This window comes from Physeter macrocephalus, chromosome 19 (assembly GCF_002837175.3).
Source record: "Physeter macrocephalus isolate SW-GA chromosome 19, ASM283717v5, whole genome shotgun sequence".
Lineage (NCBI taxonomy): Eukaryota > Metazoa > Chordata > Mammalia > Artiodactyla > Physeteridae > Physeter > Physeter macrocephalus.
In genome coordinates, this window is record NC_041232.1 from 14,877,004 (window position 1) to 14,899,811 (window position 22,808).

A 22,808-nucleotide genomic window follows, 5' to 3' on the forward strand; every position below is an offset into this window, starting at 1 on the left:
CTGCCTGGTACTAGCTCGCTCCTGGTACTAGCCCTGCCTGGTACTAGCTTGCTCCTGGTACTAGCGCTGCCTGGTACTAGCCCTGCCTGGTACTAGCTTGCTCCTGGTACTAGCTCGCTCCTGGTGCTAGCGCTGCCTGGTACTAGCTCGCTCCTGGTGCTAGCCCTGCCTGGTACTAGCTCGCTCCTGGTACTAGCGCTGCCTGGTACTAGCTCGCTCCTGGTACTAGCGCTGCCTGGTACTAGCTCGCTCCTGGTACTAGCGCTGCCTGGTACTAGCTCGCTCCTGGTACTAGCCCTGCCTGGTGCTAGCTCGCTCCTGGTACTAGCTCACTCCTGGTACTGGCCCCAGCTTCCGTTGACGCTTCAACACCGTCACTTCTCGGCTTACTTATCTTTCTCATCCTCGAGGCTAGAAGCTCCCTATTCTCAGCACTTAGCAAAATGCCAGGCACAGTGTGGTCCCTCGAAAAATGTGTGATAGAGGAAGGCAAAAAGAAAGAAATGAAGAGAGGGAGGGATAAGGAGAAGGAGAGAGGGAAGGAGGAAAAGGTTTATCTCCTCGTACGAGACACTGTCTTATTCATCTTGGAATCTGCAGAACTTAGCACAGAAACAAAAACATAGGAGGTGGCTAATAAATGTTATATGAATCAATGAATGGAAAGGAAGGAAGGATGGAAGGAGAGATGAAGGGAGGGAGGGAAGGAGGAGCTGCTCTTACGAAGGAAATAGTTATGGCAGGAATTCAGTCTTTCTCATCTCTGAGGCTCAGGGCTGACGTGAACCAACAGAATCAGCAAAAGAGAAAGCTGCATATGGCGCCCACGTTCCCCAGCAGAACTGCTAAACAGGACGGGAAGTTCCTTCCTCAGGCCAGACCCAGATCTGTGTCCCAACAGGAGCAGCAGCCGGAGGCTGTCTCCCAGCAGAGGGAAACTCAAACTCTACCAGATCACGAAGGGAAGGACTAGTGGCACAATCCCTCTTTCTGAGCGCAGTTAAGATGTGGAAACGTCCCTCAGAGACCGTCCAGTCCCACCCCTTTGTGCTACAGATGGGGACGCCGAGACTCAGAGATGGGATGTGACTTGCTGGAGTCATACAGAGAGTTAGTGGCCCAGGTCCCCATCTCCAGCCCAGAAGCAGAAACAGAAGGTTGAACCAAGTAATAAGAAACTCACATCTGACTCTGAGAATCAAACAGAAGCCTGCTCACCTCCCAGGTTCCCCCTCCCCCCAGCTGTGCACTGATTTGAACATGCCAATGATAGTAACTCTCTCTCCCGTGGACTCTTCCGAAGGAAACTGTCCCCACCCTCCAACCCAACAGACTCTCCTAAACAGCCATACTTGTCTTGTGACTGCCATAGCCCACTCCCAACTCAAAACCATAGGTCAGGGCATCATGACAGCTGGTCAGTGACTTATGATATGGAATAAAAAGAGCAGGGCCAAGAGGAAGAACAGTGGAAAGCAGAGCAAAGGTGGAGAGGAGATGAGGTTCCAGGGAACAGAAGAGCCACGACAGGCCAGAAAACAAACTGGCTGAGGTTGCAAGGAGTAGGAACTCTATGGCCACAGAAGCCATGATGGAGAGAAAAGATGAGCGTAGAGGATGAGGAGACCGGTCAACAGTAACAGACCAGAGGGCACCCACAAATAGTAGCCGAGCCGCCGTCAGGATGGAGGACCAGAACAGTGACCCATGGTCTTGCTGAGGGTCCAAGCAGCTGGCCTGAGCACAAGTCTGTCCTCCATGTCCAGTTTCATGAGACCTAGCTCCTCAACTGTGATTCTCCTTTCTCTCTTATTGCCCCGTGTCCATCCTTCCAATAGACAACTCCTTGTGCTGAGCTAGCCGAGGTGAGCCTGTTCCTTGCAACCAACTGTAAAGGACAGCCAGCATGCAGCCACTTCAGAAAACTTCCCTGCAGCAGGCAGATCTTCGGCTTCGGACACCACTGCAGATGGGGCTTTTGGTGCCTCGATGCGGAAGCACAAACTTTGCGGACTGGTCCCCTCAGGAGACGGCAGATGCGTTGCTGCTTCTCCTCCGTCTCCTCCCCATCCTCCTGCTTCCTCTTCTTCCTCCTCCTCCTGTTCCTCTTCCCCCTCCCCATTGTCTGTCTTCCTCATCACCACGCTCTTCCATGGCCTGAGGATCCAGGGCTGGGACTAAGCTCCTGCCGTATAACACGCTGCATCAACTCCTCTCCACAGCTCCAACGACATCTACTATTATAATGCCCACTTTACAGAGGGGAAAGCAAAGGCAGAAGGATCTTGCTCTGGTCACAGAGCACATGAGGAAACTGAGTTTCAAGCCCAGACCTTCTGACTCCAAAGTGCACACTCCAATCATTTTGCTGGGTGAACAAGCTGGGCTCTTATGAACCTGGACTGACAGAGCTAGACAAGAGAAGAGACAGAGAGCAATGAGAAGGAAATCTTCAGATCAAATTGGCTCAGAAATCTATTGCACTAACCACATCATCGCCTGACAAAAAGAATCTGCGTGAAGCCGGTGAGAAGAGAAAGAGGGGAAAAAGTAACCCAGCTCTCTGATAGCTCCTGTCCACCTTCATGTCAAAGCCACTTTCTAACCAGAGGTTAATTTATTTCTCTTATCAAATTCTCCTGCTGGCAGACAAGCAGAACAATGTCACAGTCACCGATCTATCTGACCCATGTTTCCGTCCCACCTGACACCAAGAGGCTCGTTGCGTCTGTAAAGCCAGAGAGAAAGGTCTCGAGACGGCTCTGAGCCACTCACCCCTCAAGAGGTCACAAAGGACAGGATGGTTATAGGTGTGCCCGGTTACTTCCCAGGAGCCTCACCATTCAAGCCCCTTAAGCACCCCAACCCCAGCGGTGGGGAGACCTACATCTTTTACAAATAACAAAGGAAAAGCGGACTCAGCCGGACATTATGATTGGAAGCCCAAGATTTAAGCTGATAAAAATAGCTAGAATTTCCTGTACGCTTACCATGTGCCAGGAACCTCTCTTAAGTGCTTTATGTTGATTATTTCATTTCATCCCCACAATAACTCTCTGGGGTTGGTGCTCTTTTTGCTTACCAGGGGACATTTTCAAACAGGGTCACAAATTCCTTGCATTCTTCCCATTGACAAGTGAGATCGCGCCTCCTCCCCTTAAATCTGAGTAGGCTTGTGATTGCTTCCATCGGTAGAGTACAGCAGAACTGACACTGCCAGCCCTTGGCTAGAGACAAGCCAAGACAATGCATGGGCTTTTATATTGCTCGGTTATAAAAAGCCTTTGCAGCTTCCACCTTGTTTGCTAAGACAGTTGCTGTTCGAGCCCTGAGGTGCCATGTAAGAAGCCTGACTACCCTGAAGCAGCCATATTGTGAGGAAGCCCAAGCCACAAGGCAAGACCACATGTAGTTGCTCCCGACGAGTCTCTGTTGAGCTCAGCCTTTGACTCATCCCAGCACCAGATATGTGAGTGAAGGAGCCTCTAGATCAGGGGTTGGCAAACTTTTTCTTGAAATGGCTAAACCATCCTGTGGTTTAGGCTCTGTGAGCCAAGTGGTCTTTGTTGTAACTACTCAATTCTGCCCTTGAAGCATGAAAGCAGCCATAGAAAATATGGGTGTGGCTTGTTCCAATATAATTTAATTCACAAAAACAGGCAGTGGGCTAGATTTGGCCTGTAAACCATAGTTTGCCAATCCCTGTTCTGGATGATTCCAGCCATGACTCCATCATGAAGCAGAGACAAACCATCCCCACTGTACCCCTTTCCCAATCACTGACCCACAGACTCCATGAGCATAATTAAAGAGCTGTTGGTGTCCATCACTAAGTTTGAGGTCGTTTGTTTTGCACAGCAGTGGATAACTGGAACACGCCCATTTTACACACAGGAAAGCTGAGGCTCAGAGAGGTTCAGTTACTTGCCCGGAGTCTCAGAGTGAGTAAGTGGAGGCCCCAAGACTGGCTGCCAGGTCTGCCTGACTTCAGGGGCCAAGCTGCATCATCAGGTCCTAAGACAATGCCACAGGGAGACAGATGGTGAATGACTGAGATCCAGTAGTAAAAACGGTGGGTGACAGCATGAGAGAGAAAGAACATATGGGTTTTGTTGGGGAGGCCTGGAAAGGGAGGTCGGAGATGGAGGAAGGGACCAAATTGTGCATGGCCTTGCAGGCTGCAGGGAGGAGTTTGATCTGTTTCCTCCACGCAACAGAAAGCCACGGGATGGTTTTTAAGCAGAGGGTGGTGTGATTCAAATTACATTCATTAAGAATCACTCTGTCACGGGGAGGGGGAGGGGCAGGCTGGGACGAAGTGAGAGCAGCACTGACATAGATACACTACCAAACGTAAAATAGACAGCTAGTGGGAAGCAGCCGCATAGCACAGGGAGATCAGCTCAGGGCTTTGTGACCACCTAGGGGGGTGGGATAGGGAGGGTGGGAGGGAGACGCAAGAGGGAAGAGATATGGGGATATAGGTATACCTATAGCTGGTTCACTTTGTTATAAAGCAGAAACTAACACACCATTGTAAAGCAATTATGCTCCAATAAAGATGTCAAAAAAAAATGTAAGGAAAAAAAAAAAGAATCATTCTGGCTGCTGTGTGGAGAGTGGATCGGGGAGGGGGAAAGGCCCTCTCCAGCCTTATGCAGAGAAGGGAGAGTATGCCTTGCCGGCGAGAGGTCACACGGCCACCATGACACTCATGTGGGTCCTGAACACAGGCTGGTGACTTCCCACACACTTGGATTGACCCGCATTTTATCCACCTTCCATACAATGCACGGAGGCACCGTAGGGCTTGAGAAATCACCTGTTGGCATATGTTACCTTTGCTTCTTCCATGAGGTTGGAAGTGTCCCTGGGATCGCTTTGGTGCCGTTCCACCAACAGACCAAACAAAGGACATGGAAATCACACTGGAAATTTCCAGGCCACATTGGCAAGAAAGAGGCACAGAGAAGCCCGCTGCTGACCACCATCTGAGGACCAGCCAGAAGGCAACCAGGCTAGCTAGGGCTCAGAGCCTGTGGTCCCCACACAGATCCATCTACCCAGTCTCCAGCAGGAGCTCAGAAACAGACTCTTGTCCCTTGGTGGCTGGATTCAACAGATGTGTGAGAAAGCACAGAACCATCTGCAAAGCTCATCCTGGCAGAGGATGAAACATCTCACAGAGGAAAGAGGGCGGAGTCTACACCACTAAGGACCCCCTCTCAGGCTCTCCTCCCATCCCTACTGTGCCCCCGGCAACACGCTCATTCATTCTCCTTGCCAGGCGTCCTCTCTCTAAATTAGGTAGATTTCTGGCACACTCACTCTGCACTGATGGCTGGATGCCCCCCAGACTTTTCTAGACACAAACCACACAGAATGAGGAGAGCCTAGGTGGGCTGGGAAGTAAGGGCAATGCTCCCAGATCAATCTGCCGAGTCCTGTTCAAGAACCTTCCTCCCTCCTGCCTCTTGTCTGGCAGCAGCAGCCCCAGCACGCCCCTTCCCAACAGAACTCCAGTCTCACCTTGTTGATTTTGTTGGTTTTTGGGAGCGTCTGGCTGATGTGCAGGTCCGAATACCGGGGTGGCTTTCGTAGAGGGTTGTTGATGTCACACGGAACGGACTCTGTCCGGACTAACCTTGCTGGATCCGTAGGGGTAAAAACAGCGATTTGGGAATTTAAGTACCACTTTTGCTCTGTACTGTCACGTCAAGAGAGCAGAGCTCTGACCCCACCTCAAAGGCCCACCCCCAAGACTGGAAGGGAATTCCCTAAAAATGATAGTCACTGTGTTGTGTCATGATACTGGGATACTTTCCCCACTATCTGTGTTCTCTGTGGTTTCTAAAATGTTTGTGTTGTCAATATATGGCTTTTGACGATTAAAAATTATTACAGTGAAACTGAAGCTATCAGAGCTTTTTTTCTCCAATACCATAATTGTTTCACATTGGCGTTCATTTCAGAATTGAACCTCCTTTGAAAGACAAGAGGCTCCTGATTTCTCAGGGGCTGTCATCTGTCGACAAGCTCATTGTGGCCACCTGTCCCTCCCGCATCTAAGCTTGTGTGTTAAGATCATCTTGGGTCACCTGTGGGATTTCTCAGGCCCGAGCAGTCTGTAGCATGTCAAAATACATTTGTGCTAAACAAGGTCACCATGGATCCCTGAAGGAAAGTCTCAGCTTCCCAGCTACCCCTTTGCACCATCCCTAAAGGCACAAAGCTGGGCACAAAGGCGATGCTAAATAAATGTGTCCTAATCCAAACCACATCACCTGAGCCCCTCTCCCTGTTACCCCTCTGTTACTTACTATTTACAGGGACCACCGGGAGGGGCAGAGCAAGAAGCTTGCATTCAGATGTGATGCCTGGTAATGTTACTTGTTAGCTGTTTTTTATTGTGGGGCTGGGGGTGTTCGTGGAAAAGTTAAAGCTTTGGACAGACCCAGGGGTTTAATTTCTCTCTTAACCCTGGGCTGCCATCACCATGGAAACCAACTATATTTTCAACTTCCTACCAAAGGTGGGTGGGTAGAACAAGAAGCTGGTGGACCTCTGGAAAGTTCCGTTTGCTTCGTGTGTACAGGCACCTGCTACCTTTGAGTATGGGGGCATCCTGAAGGTGGGTGGGAGGGAGCCCTTCTTCTGATGTCAGTGTCTGAGAGTGGCTCGCCTCCCAGCAGGCTGGTCCTGGTCTCCATGTGGGAGTCGGGCTCCAGCAGAGACCACAGTAGAGGGGAGTCTGGTGGGAGGCGATTTCCTCGACAAAGCTGACCCAAGACAAGGGCTCAGGAGTGGTGAGAATTCAGGTTTAAAATAGCCTCACGGTGTGTATACAGTTCTTCAAGGAACAGATGGTTCTTAATTAAGGATATGAGGTGGGAAGGGGCAACAGAAAGGAGCTGAAGACTTTTCCTTCTCTTGCAATTTTCTCTCCTCGTGGAGGAAAGCGATGCAAAGATCATCGAAAACCGACGGCCCATTGGCTCTGGAAGACATGCGAGCACTTTTTGGCAGCAATCTACCTCCTTCTTTAAGTTTCCCTTGGGTTCATTCAAGACCAGGGTAGCGTCCCCTGAGCCTACACTGAGCCGAGGCCGGAAGGGCTGGGAGGGGTGGAGGAGGACGAGGATTAGCGAGTTGTGTTCCCCGAAGTTGGCACTAGGCCTCCATCCAGCCTATAGATGGGGGGTGGCAGGGACGGGGCCAGCAAGAATTTTAACAATTTTAATAAGTTGTTAACATTTAAAAGTAAGTATACGGCACATAAAACTATTTGGGCTTTTCTTTGAAACATGAGAAACGGTACAAGGCAGGTCCACGCTGCTGGAGTGGCCATCCTCTCTAGATGGCGCCTGGCTGTCTCTCCACTTTGCGCGGCCCCGCCTGGCCAGCGGCTCTCATTTAGGGTACATGGCAGGCATCTGAGTTTGCAACTTCTCCTCTAGAGCAGTGCTTCTTTAAAGCGTAGATAAGTTGCCAGTAGAAGCTGTTTAAAATGCCTGATCTGGAGTGAGGCCAGAAGTTGTGCATTTCTAACAAGCTCCCGGGCGATTCGCTGCAAGAGCAAGCGTCTGGACTAGTGATGTCCAGGAGAACTTTCTGCAATGATGAATGTGTTCTATATCTGTACTATCCAATATGGTAGCCACATGTGGCTATGGAGCCCTTGAAATGTGGCTGGTGTGACAGAGTAATTACATTTTTATTTCATTGTAATACATCTAAATTTAAATAGTCAGATATGGCTGGTAGCTACTGTATGGAACAGCACAGGCCTACAGAATCCTCCGGTGGATGAAGTACAGTGTAGATAATGGGGAATAACTACCCCACAGGCCAAGAACTGGGGGAACTATTTTGAAAGCTCGACTGCGAGGCCTCCAACTCAATCCCTAGCAGACGGGGAAAAGCCTTTCCTTCTCACTAAATTGGGCTTGCTCTTGCCTGCTAGAAGGCTGGTAGTGGCTTCCCAGAGGTAGCAGCTGGCTCCCTGCCTAGACAGGTTGGCCCAGACACTCCCAGGGCCCCAGGAGATGGAGCACGGATGGCCCAAACCAACAGGCCCGAGCAAGACCCCTCCCTATGCCTACTTCTGCAGGGCCAACTGACCGAGGCTGAAGAGCACATAATGGAAAAATACTCAGCTAGGACTCTTTTCAAGTGGGAAGGGAAAGGAATGGGATTGGGGGAAAGAGAGGAGACTACAAATTAGGAAAGAGGACAAGAATGAGAGAAAAAGACTTAGGGAGGGCAGGTGAATCTGGGGGCTAAAGTATCAGAGAGACCCGAATGGGGACAAAGAATAGGGAGAACAGGCATGGGAGGTGGATTAAGGAGACAGATGTCAGGAGGAAGGGTGTCAGAGGGAAAGGAATGAGACAGGCAAGGATCAAGGGTCAAGGGGTAGCCAGAGGCGAGCTGGATGGGACAGCTAGCTATCTCAGAAGGCCTGCAGGAGCCACCCCCCCACCCCCACCCCCACCCCCACCCCCGCCCCCACCCCGCAGCCCCAGGGCAGTAAGTGTTAAATACTTACCTCCTCGGTGGATGATCAGGAGATGACAGGGTGGGGCTTCTTTGGTGCATTTGTTGTGGCACTTTAACCTGAGAGAGAGAAAGAGCGAGAAGGATGGATAGATGGATGGATGGATGGATGGATGTTTAGATGGATTGGTGGATGGATGGATGGGTGGATGGATGGGTAGATGGATGGGTGGGTGGATGGATGGTTGGGTAGATGGATGGGTGGATGGGACACACCAATGGTTCAGAAAGCTCTGGGTGCTGTGGATACCAAGACATGAGACGAGATAGGGCAGCTACTGCAAAGGCATACCCTTGGAACCTAGGAACTTAACTCTGGAGAGAGTTTGCTGCCATCCCACACTCACGGGTCAGTCCTGGGTCGTCCAAGAGTTGGTAGCAACTGTTTCACCAACAGTGCCCACTTGGACTTCATGCTTTGAAAGACATTGTTATCTATCAGTCTATGTTTATCATCATCATCATCATCATCATTCAACCCTAATAATCATCACCTGCTTACCTGAAGACTCATTTGCCAGGCATTGCACTAAACATTCTATAGATGCTATGTCATTAGATCTTTATAACACCGTCATGAAATAGGTATTATTATTCTTCCCATTTTACAGATGGAAAAACTGAGATTAACTGACTTGTCCTGGCAGAAACCCTGGGTCAGTGGTGCCAGAGGTGGCATCATTTTTTCTTAAAGGCTCATGCTATAGGAGACAGCCAACCAAGGCTTCCAATTAGGATGAGATCAGTAACAGGTGTTAAGTTTTAGAGGTATTAAGTTTAAGAGTTTAGAGTCAAAATGTCTTCCTTTGAGACAAATCCAAGATGTCACCTTGCTCTTCCCCATACCGCTGTCAGACTTCAAAAGGGTACTATGACCTTGCTCTATCCTTTTCTTTTGGAATTTTACATCTGTAGGGTGGATACACACTGCAGCAGATGCTGTCAATGCTCCATGCACATATCCTTTTGGATTCCCTTACTATTTCTGTGTGCACCAGCTTAACTTCCAACGGCCAACATCTTTGCCAGAAGGCTACCCTCAGCCTGCTTAGAGGTTTATTATCAAAGTACTCTACACAGAGAAGTGGGACCTTTAGATTTGTCCTCCACTCTCTTCCCCTCCAGGGATCTGACAGATATCTTTAATGGAATGGTTTGGACACCCAGACATGGACTTGACATTGACTCAGTTAGTCTAGTTAAGTGGTTCTCAAAGTGGAGTCTCCAGGCTAGCAGCAGCAGCACCAGGTGAGAACTTTCCAGAAATGCAACTTCCAGGGCTCCAGCCCAGATGTGATTAATCAAAGACCCTAGAGCTGAGATGCAGTAGCCCTCCAGACGAGTCTGAAGGTAGGTGCTGAGGCATGAGAACCACTGGTCTAGTTGATGGGTTTGGAATGTCTGTGCATATTTCCCCAATTTTCCTTGCGTTCAGTCTTTTACGGCCCTAACAGGGCCCTGAATTCCTCTATGATACGGACAACTTAGATCTGGGGCTCCCAGGGGTGCAGGGGGGAAGCCAGGAGGGATGTGGGCAGCATGCAACAATCTCATAGTGAGAACATTAGTCCATCTCAATTCTCCTTCACTCTGACTGCACCAGGGGGGTTTCTTGTGCTAAGACGTGTTTACGTCTCTCTGCCATGTGCTAACCCCAGTCCCAGATTTGGACAGGCAACAGTATTCACAGGGAATTTAATAAATTTACTTTTCCATTGGGATGTCTATTTATTTCTGGTCACCTTATTTCAATGGCAAGTGATGCTGATTCTCCATTCACGATTATAAGACACATTTTCACCCGTAAATAAATTTGCTTTAAGTGAAAAAGGCTACAAATGGTAAACGAATAAATGTAGGGCTGCTACATGAATAGAACAAAATCAAGACAGGGTGGTGAGTGAATGGCTGAGTTAGGTTGGGAAAAGTTGGCTGAGACAATCTGGAATCTTCAAATAGAGGTGACAGCTCTTGGCACCTGGAAGTCTAAGAGGGCTGGAAACATTAGGAGGTACCCTTGGCCACAAATGTCATGAAGACCACGTGACTCTGAAAAAAACAAAAGCTAACACTTATGCAGTGCTTACAGTGTACCAGGCAATGCTCTCAGTGCTTTACACGATTTATTTAATCCTTGTAACAGCCCTAAAAAGTAGGAACTTTTGTTATCCCCATTTTACAGAATGAGAAACTGAGGCTCAGCAAATTTGGATAACTTGCCCAAGGTCGACTAGTCAGTGAGAGGTCCCAAGTCCAGCTCTAGCTCTGTTAGATGCCTCCAAAGCCTCCATTCTTCTTGCTTTACATCTTGGGGGTGGAGGTGAGTAAAGGGGAAGGTTCCTGTGGTCTATAAGCAGCTGAGTCAAAATGTCCCTTTTTTTGAGCCTGTCACCTTGCTCCTCCCCCTACAGTTGCCTGACTTCACAAGGCAATAAAAATCCCACGTTACTGCAAACTGGCTTCTGTCTTTTTCTTTTCTAAGGCCCCCAGACTCAGACCTATAGAGAAGGGAAGACCTGCTGAGTGTGAAATTAGCCTTTAATTCATTCTACATACACTTAAACTGGGGACACAATGATCACCCAGATGAAGCCCCTATGTTTATGGGGAGGGTTAATTAAACACATAAACAAGTATCAGATAATCGCCTGTGTGGTAAGATGTTGAACAAAATAATACAGGGAAATGAGATGGGGAGTGACAAGAGTGGGAGGGGGAAGGGCTCCAGTGGCACAAAGGTTGGGGGGCAAAATCAAGCCTCGTGGGTTCAGGGGTCAGAAGTTAAAGGTTGATGAGGCTGAAGTGAAGAGACCCAGAGTGAAGGGAAGACTTGAGGAAGGGGAGGTGGGCAGGACCCCGGGGCCCAGCAAGGAGTCTGTATTTGATTCTACAAACACCGGGAAGCCTCTGGAGGAATTGGATGTCTGTGACTCGGTCAGATGGATGTTTGGGAAGCCCTGGTCGGGGAGACTGCTGACGCCAAGTGACAGTTGAACCAAGAAGTGTCTACACTCTTTCCTGTTTGAACTAGCTCAATTCCGCCAGGAAGCTTCCAGAAAGAGATTGTTCCTTTCTGCCAGCCCCACCTAGGAGTCTCCTTGAACAATCCCAGCTGGGAGCTGACGAGCAGATGTGAAGCAGCCCGTTCCCTACTGTGGGCAGCACCACAGAGTGAGGGCAAGCAGCTGAACGTCACCTTTGGATCACATCCGTATCAGGACGAGGCAGCCGAGACCACCAGTGACCTCAGCCGTCTCCTGCCTCCCCCTGGCGTTTTCCTCTCTGTCTCTCACAGTAAGGGAGCATCCCTCCTCCACCTCTGGCTGAAGGGTGGGAGATGGAACTCTCATCCTTCCAGCCAGGGCTACAGAGGGCAGCGCCAGGACCTGGAGCACAGCCACTGCCCTTGCAGATACCCCAAGAGAGCACCCTCCTATGCCCGGACACAAACTTTGCACAGAGGTTCACATGTCTAGAACTAGAACTAGAGCCCACACATCCAGGACCTGCTGATCCAGCCAGCAGGATTAGCTTAGAGCTGAAGTCACCCAGACCCTGGAGGGGAGGCGGTACAGGGACTGAGGCCAGACTTGTGCATGTCCCACTTAAAAAGAATCATCTTTCCAGCAGGAAACACGCATGATCCCACCCAAATTAGACTTTTCCTTTTCACTGCCCACGAAAGAAAAGAGCTACTAGCACGCAATTTATCGGTAAACCACCTGCTTCAGAACCAGATTCCCAAGGCATACCCTCTCGGGTTCTGACTCAGGAAGTGCTGGGAATGTGAGTTTTTAGCAAGTGCACGCCGCAGCTCAAGGACCACAGTAGAAGAGGGATACATTCTACTTCCCAGATGAGAGGTGTCTGGATGCCTAAATCTTCCAGAAGGCAGGGTCCTCCCCCCTCCACACCCCCACCAAAAAATAAATAAATAAATAAATAAATAAAAGGAAGTGGTGTCAGAATAATATACAGAACAAATCTGAGTTCAAAGCCTGACACCACTTCCTGCCTGTGACAAGCTGGGGAAGTCGCTGACCCGCTCTGAGCCTCAGTTTCCTCATCTGTAAAGTGGGGACAACCTAAGTGTCCATTGACAGGCGAATGGATAAAGAAGATGTGGCACATATATACAATGGAATAGCACTCAGACATAAAAAAGTAAGGAAATTGAGTTATTTGTAGTGAGCTGGATGGACCTGGAGTCTGTCATACAGAGTGAAGTAAGTCAGAAAGAGAAAAACAAATACCGTATGCTAACACATATAATACATGGAATCTAGAAAAATGGTATTGATGAACCTAGGGGCAGGGCAGGAATAAAGACGCAGACGTAGAGAACGGACTTGAGGACACGGGGAGGGGGAAGGGTAAGCTGTGACGAAGTGAGAGAGTGGCATGGACATATATACACTACCAAATGTGAAATAGATAGCTAGTGGGAAGCAGCCACATAGCACAGGGAGATCAGCTCGGTGCTTTGTGACCACCTAGAGGGGCGGGATAGGGAGGGTGGGAGGGAGACGCAAGAGGGAGGGGATATGGGGATATATGTGTGCATATGGCTGATTCACTTTGCTGTACGGCAGAAACTAACACAACATTGTGAAGCAATTATACTCCAATAAAGAGGTATTAAAAAAAAAGTGGGGACGATCGCAGCATCTGTCTCATAGGGTGGCAGAGGAGTTTAATGATACGACAGGAGTAAGGTGCCCAGGACAAGCACTTGAAGCTGCAGGTACTCTCGTTTTTATTGTGGGAGTTGTCGCTTTTACTGCTAGTTTATGCAGTGCTCCACAAGCCCCTAAGACCCTCTGCTGGAGGACTTTCTCTGGCTGGGAATGTGGGCTGGCTGGACTGCCTGGAGCCCTGAAAGAACTCCGGGTGGGAGCTGGTTGATGGGCCGCCCAGTACCCTCTCCCTTGGGGTGTGTCGATGTGGGGCTGGACCCCAGGTGCCCATAGCCGTCACCCGCTCTTCCAGGACCCAGGACAGGCTGCCTTTCTTCCCCTCCCTGTCTCGCTCCCTCACTCCCCTGCTGGTGTGGCCTGGGATCACTTCTCAAAGAAACCATGTGCCCTCAAATCCTCGTCTCAAAGTCTGTAGAAACAGGGGAGCCCAACTAAGACCCCACGGTTATTAAAGGAGGCTCAGAACAGCGACGTGGTCTCTCCCAAAGTCCCCACACCAAAGCCACGTCCTCTGCTCCCTGTCCCTCGTGTGCCCCTTGAGCCCGCAGTCCTGAAGGAGTTTGGTCCTCTTTCGCTCCGTTCCACATGGAGGAAAAGGCAGGGGTGGGGAGGACACAGCTGACCACCCTGGACAAAGCTCCATCCCAGACGTGGTCCAGAGGAGCGCCATGACTTAGGATGGTGGCTCTGATCAACTCCAGGCACCAGGGAAAGGTTGTATGTGGTTCCAGAAGTGGTGAAAAGCCTGGGCTTCGGAATCCAGCCAACCTGAGCTGGAATCTACCCTTTCCAGACTAAGGGGGCATCCATCTGCCTTGTTAAGTTCCGGGTTCCTCATCTGCAAAACTGCCATGAGGATCCAGTGAGAAAATGCCTAAGTGGTGCCCACCTGGGCAGCAAATAAGTCAGTGTCTCTGCAGGCAGGGCTAAGGCACACTTGAGGGCACACGGGGAATGCCATGAGAGCCTCAGACAGCTTGGAATCTTGGAAAGGGTTTATTTAAACCTTTCATGGAAAAGAGTTTATTTTTTTCAACTTCAAAGGCTAACAGAATAAGCTTCAGTTATCAAGAAAAGTTGCTTACGTGGGATACCTCATTCTCCAAAGGAGCTGCTGGCCGAATGAGACATCCTCTCTGTCTGAAAATTAAATATGTGAATTTATCTTGGGGGCAGCATCTGGGTCTTCCTCATCTTTGCAGCAACCGTCCCTACCCCGCCTTCAGGGCCTGGTCTGGTGGCTGGTGCATGATACATGCTGAACAGATATTGGAGTGGTGGAGGGAGAGAAGAGGAGAGAAAGAAAAAGGAAGGCAAGCCCAGCAGCAGGGAAAGCCCATCGAATGCTCCTCGTGTGGGGCCCTTAATAGTCTCTATCAATTTTATAAAATGATTTCTATTTCTTATAAACTGTATCCCTTGCAGAGTGTGAAGTGCAAACACGTCCCCTTCAGTATTCCCTTCATTCTGCCCTCCTTCCTCCGCGACGGGGAGGTGGGGGACAGGGGTCTGACCACAGGCAAACTGGACTTCCATGGATCTTGCCCGGGAACCGCGGGGACAAACGGCTCCTTTTATGAGCAGCTCTGCCACTTCCTTAATGGATTGGTCCTGGCCCCCCAGCAGCCCCATGGAGCAGACGCAAGCCCGGAGACCGGCGTGGGGCTGGAATCAAGAAGGGCGGCCTTCCTGGAGGAAGGGCCCCCAAGACTCTTGCTGGTGAACACAGTCATCACATTCATTTCAAACGGTTCATGGGGGATTCTAACCAGTTTAGGAAAAGTTTGCTCCAAGCAGCCCAAATCCCTAGTCCTTTCTCTCATCTCACACCAGCTCATGTTGCAGCCCACCTGAGAAGGCACCGCCTTTCCTTCCGGAGTGCAAATGGGATGTTTTAAAAAGCTGGTCCCCGATATCCAATTGAGGAAACGTTAAGCAAACACCAATTTGGGACCAGGCGCTCTTACCTAACCCTGTACAACTCTGAAGAACCATCCCGTGAGCAATGGATAATGCTACACCCGTGCCTGTTTTAAAGGCAAAAAGACTGAGGCTCAGGAAGCAGCCCAATCATACAGATAGTAAATGGCAGAGTCAGGATAACCATTCATTCACTCACGCAAGAAACATCATTGCCTTCCTCCTCATGTCAGGTGCTGTGAGAGGCACTGGGGTGTATAATAAAATAAGACAAGAATTCTTTCTTTAACGATCTTTCTTAGAATCATCTACAAAGGAGTCTACTACCTAGATGGGTATATAAAGCCATCTCTTGTCCTTTCAAACATGAACATCTTTCCACTCGTCCCATCACCTCAAAATTGTCTCCTAATAGGAACATACATATCGATAATTACCTTAAATGTAAATGGATTAAATGCTCCAACCAAAAGACATAGACTGGCTGAATGGATACAAAAACAAGACCTGGAGATATGCTGTCTACAAGAGACCCAATTCAGACCTAGGGACACATACAGACTGAAAGTGAGGGGATGGAAAAAGATATTCCATGCAAATGGAAATCAGAAGAAAGCTGGAGTAGCAATTCTCATATCAGACAAAATAGACTTTAAAGTAAAAACTATTACAAGAGACAAAGAAGGACACTATATAATGATCAAGGGTTCGATCCATGAAGAAGATATAACAATTGTAAATATTTATGCACCCAACATAGGAGCACCTCAATACATAAGGCAAATACTAACAGCCATAAAAGGGGAAATCGACAGTAACACAATCATAGTAGGGGACTTTAACACCCCACTTTCACCAATGGACAGATCATCCAAAATGAAAATAAATAAGGAAACACAAGCTTTAAATGATACATTACACAAGATGGACTTAATTGATATTTATAGGACATTCCATCCAAAAACAACAGAATACACATTTTTCTCAAGTGCTCATGGAACATTCTCCAGGATAGATCATATATTGGGTCACAAATCTAGCCTTGGCAAATTTAAGAAAATTGAAATCATATCAAGTATCTTTTCTGACCACAACGCTATGAGACTAGATATCAATTACAGGAAAAGATCTGTAAAAAATACAAACACATGGAGGCTAAACAATACACTACTTAATAACGAAGTGATCACTGAAGAAATCAAAGAGGAAATCAAAAAATACTTAGAAACAAATGACAATGGAGACACGACGACCCAAAACCTATGGGATGCAGCAAAAGCAGTTCTAAGAGGGAAGTTTATAGCAATACAATCCTACCTTAAGAAACAGGAAACATCTCGTATAAACAACCTAACTTTGCACCTAAAGCAATTAGAGAAAGAAGAACAAAAGAACCCCAAATTTAGCAGAAGGAAAGAAATCATAAAGATCAGATCAGAAATAAATGAAAAAGAAATGAAGGAAACAATAGCAAAGATCAATAAAACTAAAAGCTGGTTCTTTGAGAAGATAAATAAAATTGATAAACCATTAGCCAGACTCATCAAGAATAAAAGGGAGAAGACTCAAATCAATAGAATTAGAAATGAAAAAGGAGATGTAACAACTGACACTGCAGAAATACAAAAGATTATTAGAGATTACTACAAGCAACTGTATGCCAATAAAATGGACAACCTGGAAGAAATGGACAAATTCTTAGAAATGCACAAGCTGCCGAGACTGAACCAGGAAGAAATAGAAAATATGAACAGGCCAATCACAAGCACTGAAATTGAAACTGTGATTAAAAATCTTCCAACACACAAAAGCCCAGGACCAGATGGCTTCACAGGCGAATTCTATCAAACATTTAGAGAAGAGTTAACATCTATCCTTCTCAAACTCTTCCAAAAGATAGCAGAGGGAGGAACACTCCCAAGCTCATTCTATGAGGCCACCATCACCCTGATACCAAAACCAGACAAAGACGTCACAAAGAAAGAAAACTACAGGCCAATATCACTGATGAACATCGATGCAAAAATCCTCGACAAAATACTAGCAAGCAGAATCCAACAGCACATGAAAAGGATCATACACCACGATCAAGTGGGGTTTATCCCAGGAATGCAAAGATACTTCAATATACGCAAATCAATCAATGTGATACACCATATTAACAAATTGAAAAATAAAAATCATACCAAAAAAATTGCCTTCTAGAAATGATCCCATTTGGATTGGAACCAGGTTTCCAGAGTGCTGGGTTGGGAAGAACCACTTTCCCTCCAGAGGCTTCTTTTGAGATCTATTCCACCAACTAGTAATTCCTGAGTACTTGCTATGTGCCAGGCATGGTGCTCTCCCTGGATGTATAAACAGTGAACAAAGCAGACACAGCCCTACCCTCACATAGTTTAAAGTCTGGTCGGAGAGACACGCAGGTAAATAGACAAACACAATGTAGTATGTTATATGGAATGATCGTGAAGGGCGGGGTACGGCACTTGGAACTGAGGAGAGTCAGGGAGGGCTTCCTGGAGAAAGTGATAACTGAGCTGAGCCTGGGAAGCTAGCAGAGTTGTGCAAGGAAGATCTAGCCTAAAGCACTAGGGTGCAAAGAAGCCTCAGTGGGTGGGCACGTCTCCTGCTGATGGCTCAGAGAAGCTGGAGCTCCAGGCATAAGGAGGGAAGCTGTGAGGAGGGAGGAAGGAGAGGTAAACAAGGATAGTGCAGGGTCTCCTCGGGAGACTGGATTTTATCCTGGGAGCCAGGGGGAACTAAGGAAGGGTTTTAAACAGGGAGGTGAAGGCTGGATGAGCATCTTGGAAAGACCCCCCTCTGGCAGCAGATACAATCACAGGGCAGCAAGTTCCCCTCTCAGGTTATCCTTCCCGCTCCCTGCCTCTGCGTGCCTTTTCCCACATCACTGCATTAAGTGCTCCTTAAGCCTTCTTGCAAAATCACTAAACAAAATCATTACCCCCTTTGCAGTGGGCTTGTCTGAATGAGTACCCCAACCGAGCAGTTTTGACGCCCCTGGGGTCTCTCATTTGAGCCCGTGCTTCGAGAAATGTCTCCATATGCTCTCAGTGAAGAATCCCAAAAAACACCCCTTCCCTCACTGCTGACAGCTCAGCGGGGTTGAGCTCTTTGGCCTACAACTGGGTTAGAAAGAAAAAGGCAACAGCAGAAATGAGCAAGGGAGATGGGGAGTATTAACATAGAAATAAGACAACGCTCCAGCAACATAATGAAAAATAATCAGGAAAACCCCGGCACCGGTCTCTCCACAAGAGGATACTGTAAGGAAGCCGTAGATTTATTACCTGTTGGTGATGCCTTCCCCGACCCCTTCAGCTTCCCCGAGAGAGGAGAGCATGACCACAGGGTCCGCTGGGTTCCCAGCACCTGGGGGTGTTCATCACAGAGACCCATTTGTCATCTTTCAATTCAAGAAGGGATGAGGGGAGAGGGTAGCAGGCGGGGGAGGAAAAGACTGACAGCTCTGGTCCAGGGTCAGGTTGAGATCAGATGCTCATCTTCTGTTCTGCTTGTCTGGTTCAAGGAGAAGCAGAGTGGGGGCTGGCAACTGTGTGGCTGGTCCTTTGCCCATGCAAAGTGGTTAAGGCTATGGGACCTTGAATCAGAGGGATCAGTGGGTTTGAGGAGTGGATCCACCCTCAGTGAGACTCTGGGCCAACTATTTACTCCTGAAGACCTTTGTTTTCTCACCTGTAAAATGGGGATAATAATAGACCCTACCTTCCCTGGTTGTTGTAAGAATTAAATGAGCTTGTGCGTGTAAAGTACTTAGCAAAATGCCTCGCACTCAGTAAGCCCTCAGTACATGGAATCAGCATCATCCTCATCCTCATATCCAATCCCCACCTCAGCCTCAAGAGAATTATAATCCTCCCTCACATACCACTGTAACTGGACCCAACAATAATAGGTAAAAACGCATATAAGTGACCATTAATTCCCATGACGATTATTGCAAAAACTGAAGTGTTTCTATTAATGGAAAAATAAGTTTGGGCTTCAAGCTGGTGATCTCTGAGATGCATACTCATAATTATATCCTGCCAATATCCTGCCCGTTGTACAAATTCCTGAAGCCTCCAGGAACTTCGCGGCAGCTGCAACACCAGCTCATCATTTCCCCCGCTTTTCAAGAGCTGGGAAAATTAGGGCACCCAGTGGCTCAAACCAACCATGGCTTACTTCACGCTTTTATCTCCTTGTCACCTGTGGCTGAAGTCATTTTGCAAACACAGGAAAATTTCAGATAAAACATTGTATTTTGATGTAAGGACACGGGCTAGAAGGACACACAGGGCAAGAAGGGAACCAAAGAGTATGTGAAATCCAAGTGAAAAGATCCAGTAACAGAGCAAAACCAGATAAAGAAGTGCATGGAAATTAGCAAAGTGACTGCGTACGTGAAAAGAATTAAGTGCAAGCGTGTCTAGCCAGGCTACTGCGGGCAGGAGGAGACCTGTGGAAAGTGCATTAAAACACCACTGGAATAAATTGGAAATCTCGTGCTAGTTTCCAAACATCACTCTTTACCTTTCTAGGGAAATGATTATGGGTCTCACACCTACAGACATGGGCAGGGACCTTAACTGGAGCATGTGAAATGTTTCTACTAGCAAAGACCTGCTTCGACCCACCTGGGTCACCTGGGACATAGGACTCCCAGTGCTCAACCCAGTCCCAAGCAAACCAAGCCATTTGATCACTCTATTGAATATTTTAGTAATGACACTCTAATGGTGGCATTCAAAAACTGAATAATGGATACACAGTCCCATTGGTTGGGAGTGAAGGATTTATGATATAAAACAGTGGTTCTCCTCCAAGGGCAATTTTGCCTGCCACCCCAGGGGACATTTGGCAATGTCTGGAGACATTTTTGATTGTCACAACTGAGGATGGAGTTGAGGGGGTGGAAACAATGGTGCTAAACATCCTCAATGCACAGGACAGCCCTCACCACAAAAAATTACCTAGCTCAGAATGTCAATAGTGCCAAGGTTGGAAACCCTGATATAAACCCTTTAACATGTCTCCCAAGAAGTTGGCTGGTTCTGAAAATCCCCAAAGGAAAATGGAGAACGAGAACTACAGAAAAGTAGGAAATGGGCTAACTTTTCCAGAACTTTGACCTTGCTTAAACCAGAGAGAGGTGATTTGGTGAGTCTGTTTCTTTTCATACTTTGTATTAATAGAGAATCCACTGCTGCAATGAAATAAGTGCTGAACAACTTAAAGATTCTGATTTGAAGGAATCCCCCAATCATTAAGGTGACTGGGGCACTCACGTGTCTTATCCCATCAAATGCACATACTAGCCTCATTTTACATCAGAGAGGTTTAGAAACTCTCCCAGAGTCACACAGCTAGGAAGCGGCAGAGCCAGAACCTGCTCTCTCTAGCTCCAGCGTCTGGATCTTGCTGTTGCTTTACTGTCTAAGTTGAGTTCCCTAGAAGCAGATCCTGAGACGGGTAATCTGGCAGGTGATTTATGGAGGGAGTTCTCCAGGATGTTCCTCAGCAGGATAGGAAATGGGGGAGAAGCTAAGCAAGGCTGTGGCTGCAGGTGACTACAGTCTCAGCCTGATCCCGCAGGGGACTCTGGAGTGTGAACTGTACCATAGAGTCTGTCTGCCTTGAGGCGAGGAAGCTGGCCTTTTGCACACTTGCACCAGTTAGGCCCTGGCTCTGAGCCACCCGGGGGAGGAGCCGCAGTCAGCCAAGGGCAAGCCTCCAGAGACGGTCTCAGGTATGAGGCGTCAGTATCAGCGTCCCTAAATGAGGTCCCTGGCACTGTGAGCGGGACATGAAGACACACGTGGGTGAGCCAGGGCTGTGCTCAGCAGCCACTGATTTTACCACCTTATCTTCAAAACACAGGAGTGAGTACTCTGCGGTCCTAGAGGAAAATGAGTCTTAAACATCTGCAAGGTATTCTGATACCCAAACCCTTCCCGTCTCAGGCCCTGAGAGCAGGTGACTCAGAGAGCATCAGACTCCTGGCTTCTGCCCTCCGCTCCACCACCCAGAGGAAAGGCCGTCCTGACACCACATTCTCCTCCCGCCACCAGCCTCATCCTGGCTGGCAAGCTGGTCCAGCGTGACGAGAGCTCCGGAGCCCAAGCCCGCTTTCCTCGGACTGCGGCTGGATGCGTGGTGAGCGGTGCCCCCCGGCAGCCTGGAGCCTCAAGAAGCACCAGCAGAAGGCACAGCAGTAAGGCCAGTGCCATGGCTGCACAGCAGAGCCAGTCTCCTCTCGACCCCGGGCCCCGCCTGCAAAACATGCTCAAACTCTTCTCAGCCCTGATCCAAGCCTTTGCCCATGCTATCTCCTCAGCTCAGAACACTCATGCGTATGTGCAAACAGGAATTATCTGAGAGTTTGGTTAAAATGCAGATTTCTAGGCCCTAACCGTAGAGTCTGGGCCAGAGTCTGGGCTACTTCTCCATTGGTGGTTTTGGATGTCCCCTCCCCTCTACGCTCCAGCCTGTGCAGAAAAAAAAACAAAACAAAACACCCCACCTTGGTTCAAACTCTTATCTTCTAGAATACAAGCCACCCAAATCACCACTGCCGCCAGTTTTCCTGCCAGAGATGCAGATAGAGGTGGAGAGGTTTCCAAGGAACCAGACCTCGGCTCTGCAGAAAGGTCCTTCTGTAGAAGGACTCTCAGAAGGAGGAAGGATGCAGGTAAGGCGTGACTGAACCAGGGAAATGCATCAGCGTCTTACTGCAGAAGCAAACTTCAGCCAGCGGAATCCACGGTGATCACACGGTATGTGGACTGTGCTGACACCCGACCACCTAGAACTAAACTCCATTCCGTGCTCATGAGCCTAGTAGATGAAAATGCCTCATTTTAGATAACTGCAAATTACTTTCTGAGCATAATTTCCTATTAGTTCGTTAATCTCTCTATTCAGAACGCCGACAAGACAGCTGGTGATAATTCTGGAGGAAGTGGGCATTGAACCAAAGCAGGAGGCAAAGGGTTAGATATTTGGAAGTATCCTGGCTTCTGGGGTGGAGGGGTACCCCCGAATTAATTCATAACGTTAATTACAGTATTAGCTTTCATTTATTAAGCTCTTATAATGGGTCAGGTACCAGGCTAAGCATTTCCCCTTATTTATCTAGTTGTTTTATTTTAAAACAATCTAGTAAGGTAGATATTATTTTTTTCTTTCTATAGAGGAAGAAATTGAGCCTCAGAAGTGATTACACAGTTAGTGGCAGAGTCAGGATTCAAATATAGGTGTGTGTGTCTGACCTACAGCCTGGGTTCCTAATCATACCTTATCATTTTGACTCAGCACACAAATATTTACTAGATGAATTTACTGGAGAAACCAGGATGACCAAGACTCATGTCTATAGAGTGAGGCCAAGGGATGTTAACAGCAGAAGAGACTGAAAAATAATCAGCAAAGATGGACCAACCCTCAAAAAAAAAAAACATCAGGGCTTCCCTGGTGGCGCAGTGGTTGAGAGTCCGCCTGCCGATGCAGGGGACGCGGGTTCGTGCCCCGGTCCGGGAAGATCCCACATGCCGCGGAGCGGCTGGGCCCGTGAGCCACGGCCGCTGAGCCTGCGCGTCCGGAGCCTGTGCT

The 22,808-nt window shown here is 48.3% G+C and overlaps 1 protein-coding gene across 1 annotated transcript in view; it reads right to left on the bottom strand.

The window, feature by feature from the left end:
- KSR2 (kinase suppressor of ras 2) overlaps nucleotides 1-22,808 on the bottom strand; it is a 414,563-nt gene that overhangs the window by 81,707 nt on the left and 310,048 nt on the right. Inside the window, exons 8-9 of the mRNA XM_055080456.1 lie at nucleotides 8,549-8,616; nucleotides 5,530-5,702 (exon numbers count right to left, since the gene is read on the bottom strand). Of these exons, the coding sequence (XP_054936431.1) occupies nucleotides 5,530-5,702; nucleotides 8,549-8,616 (241 nt within the window). The remainder of the gene's footprint in view (nucleotides 1-5,529; nucleotides 5,703-8,548; nucleotides 8,617-22,808) is intronic.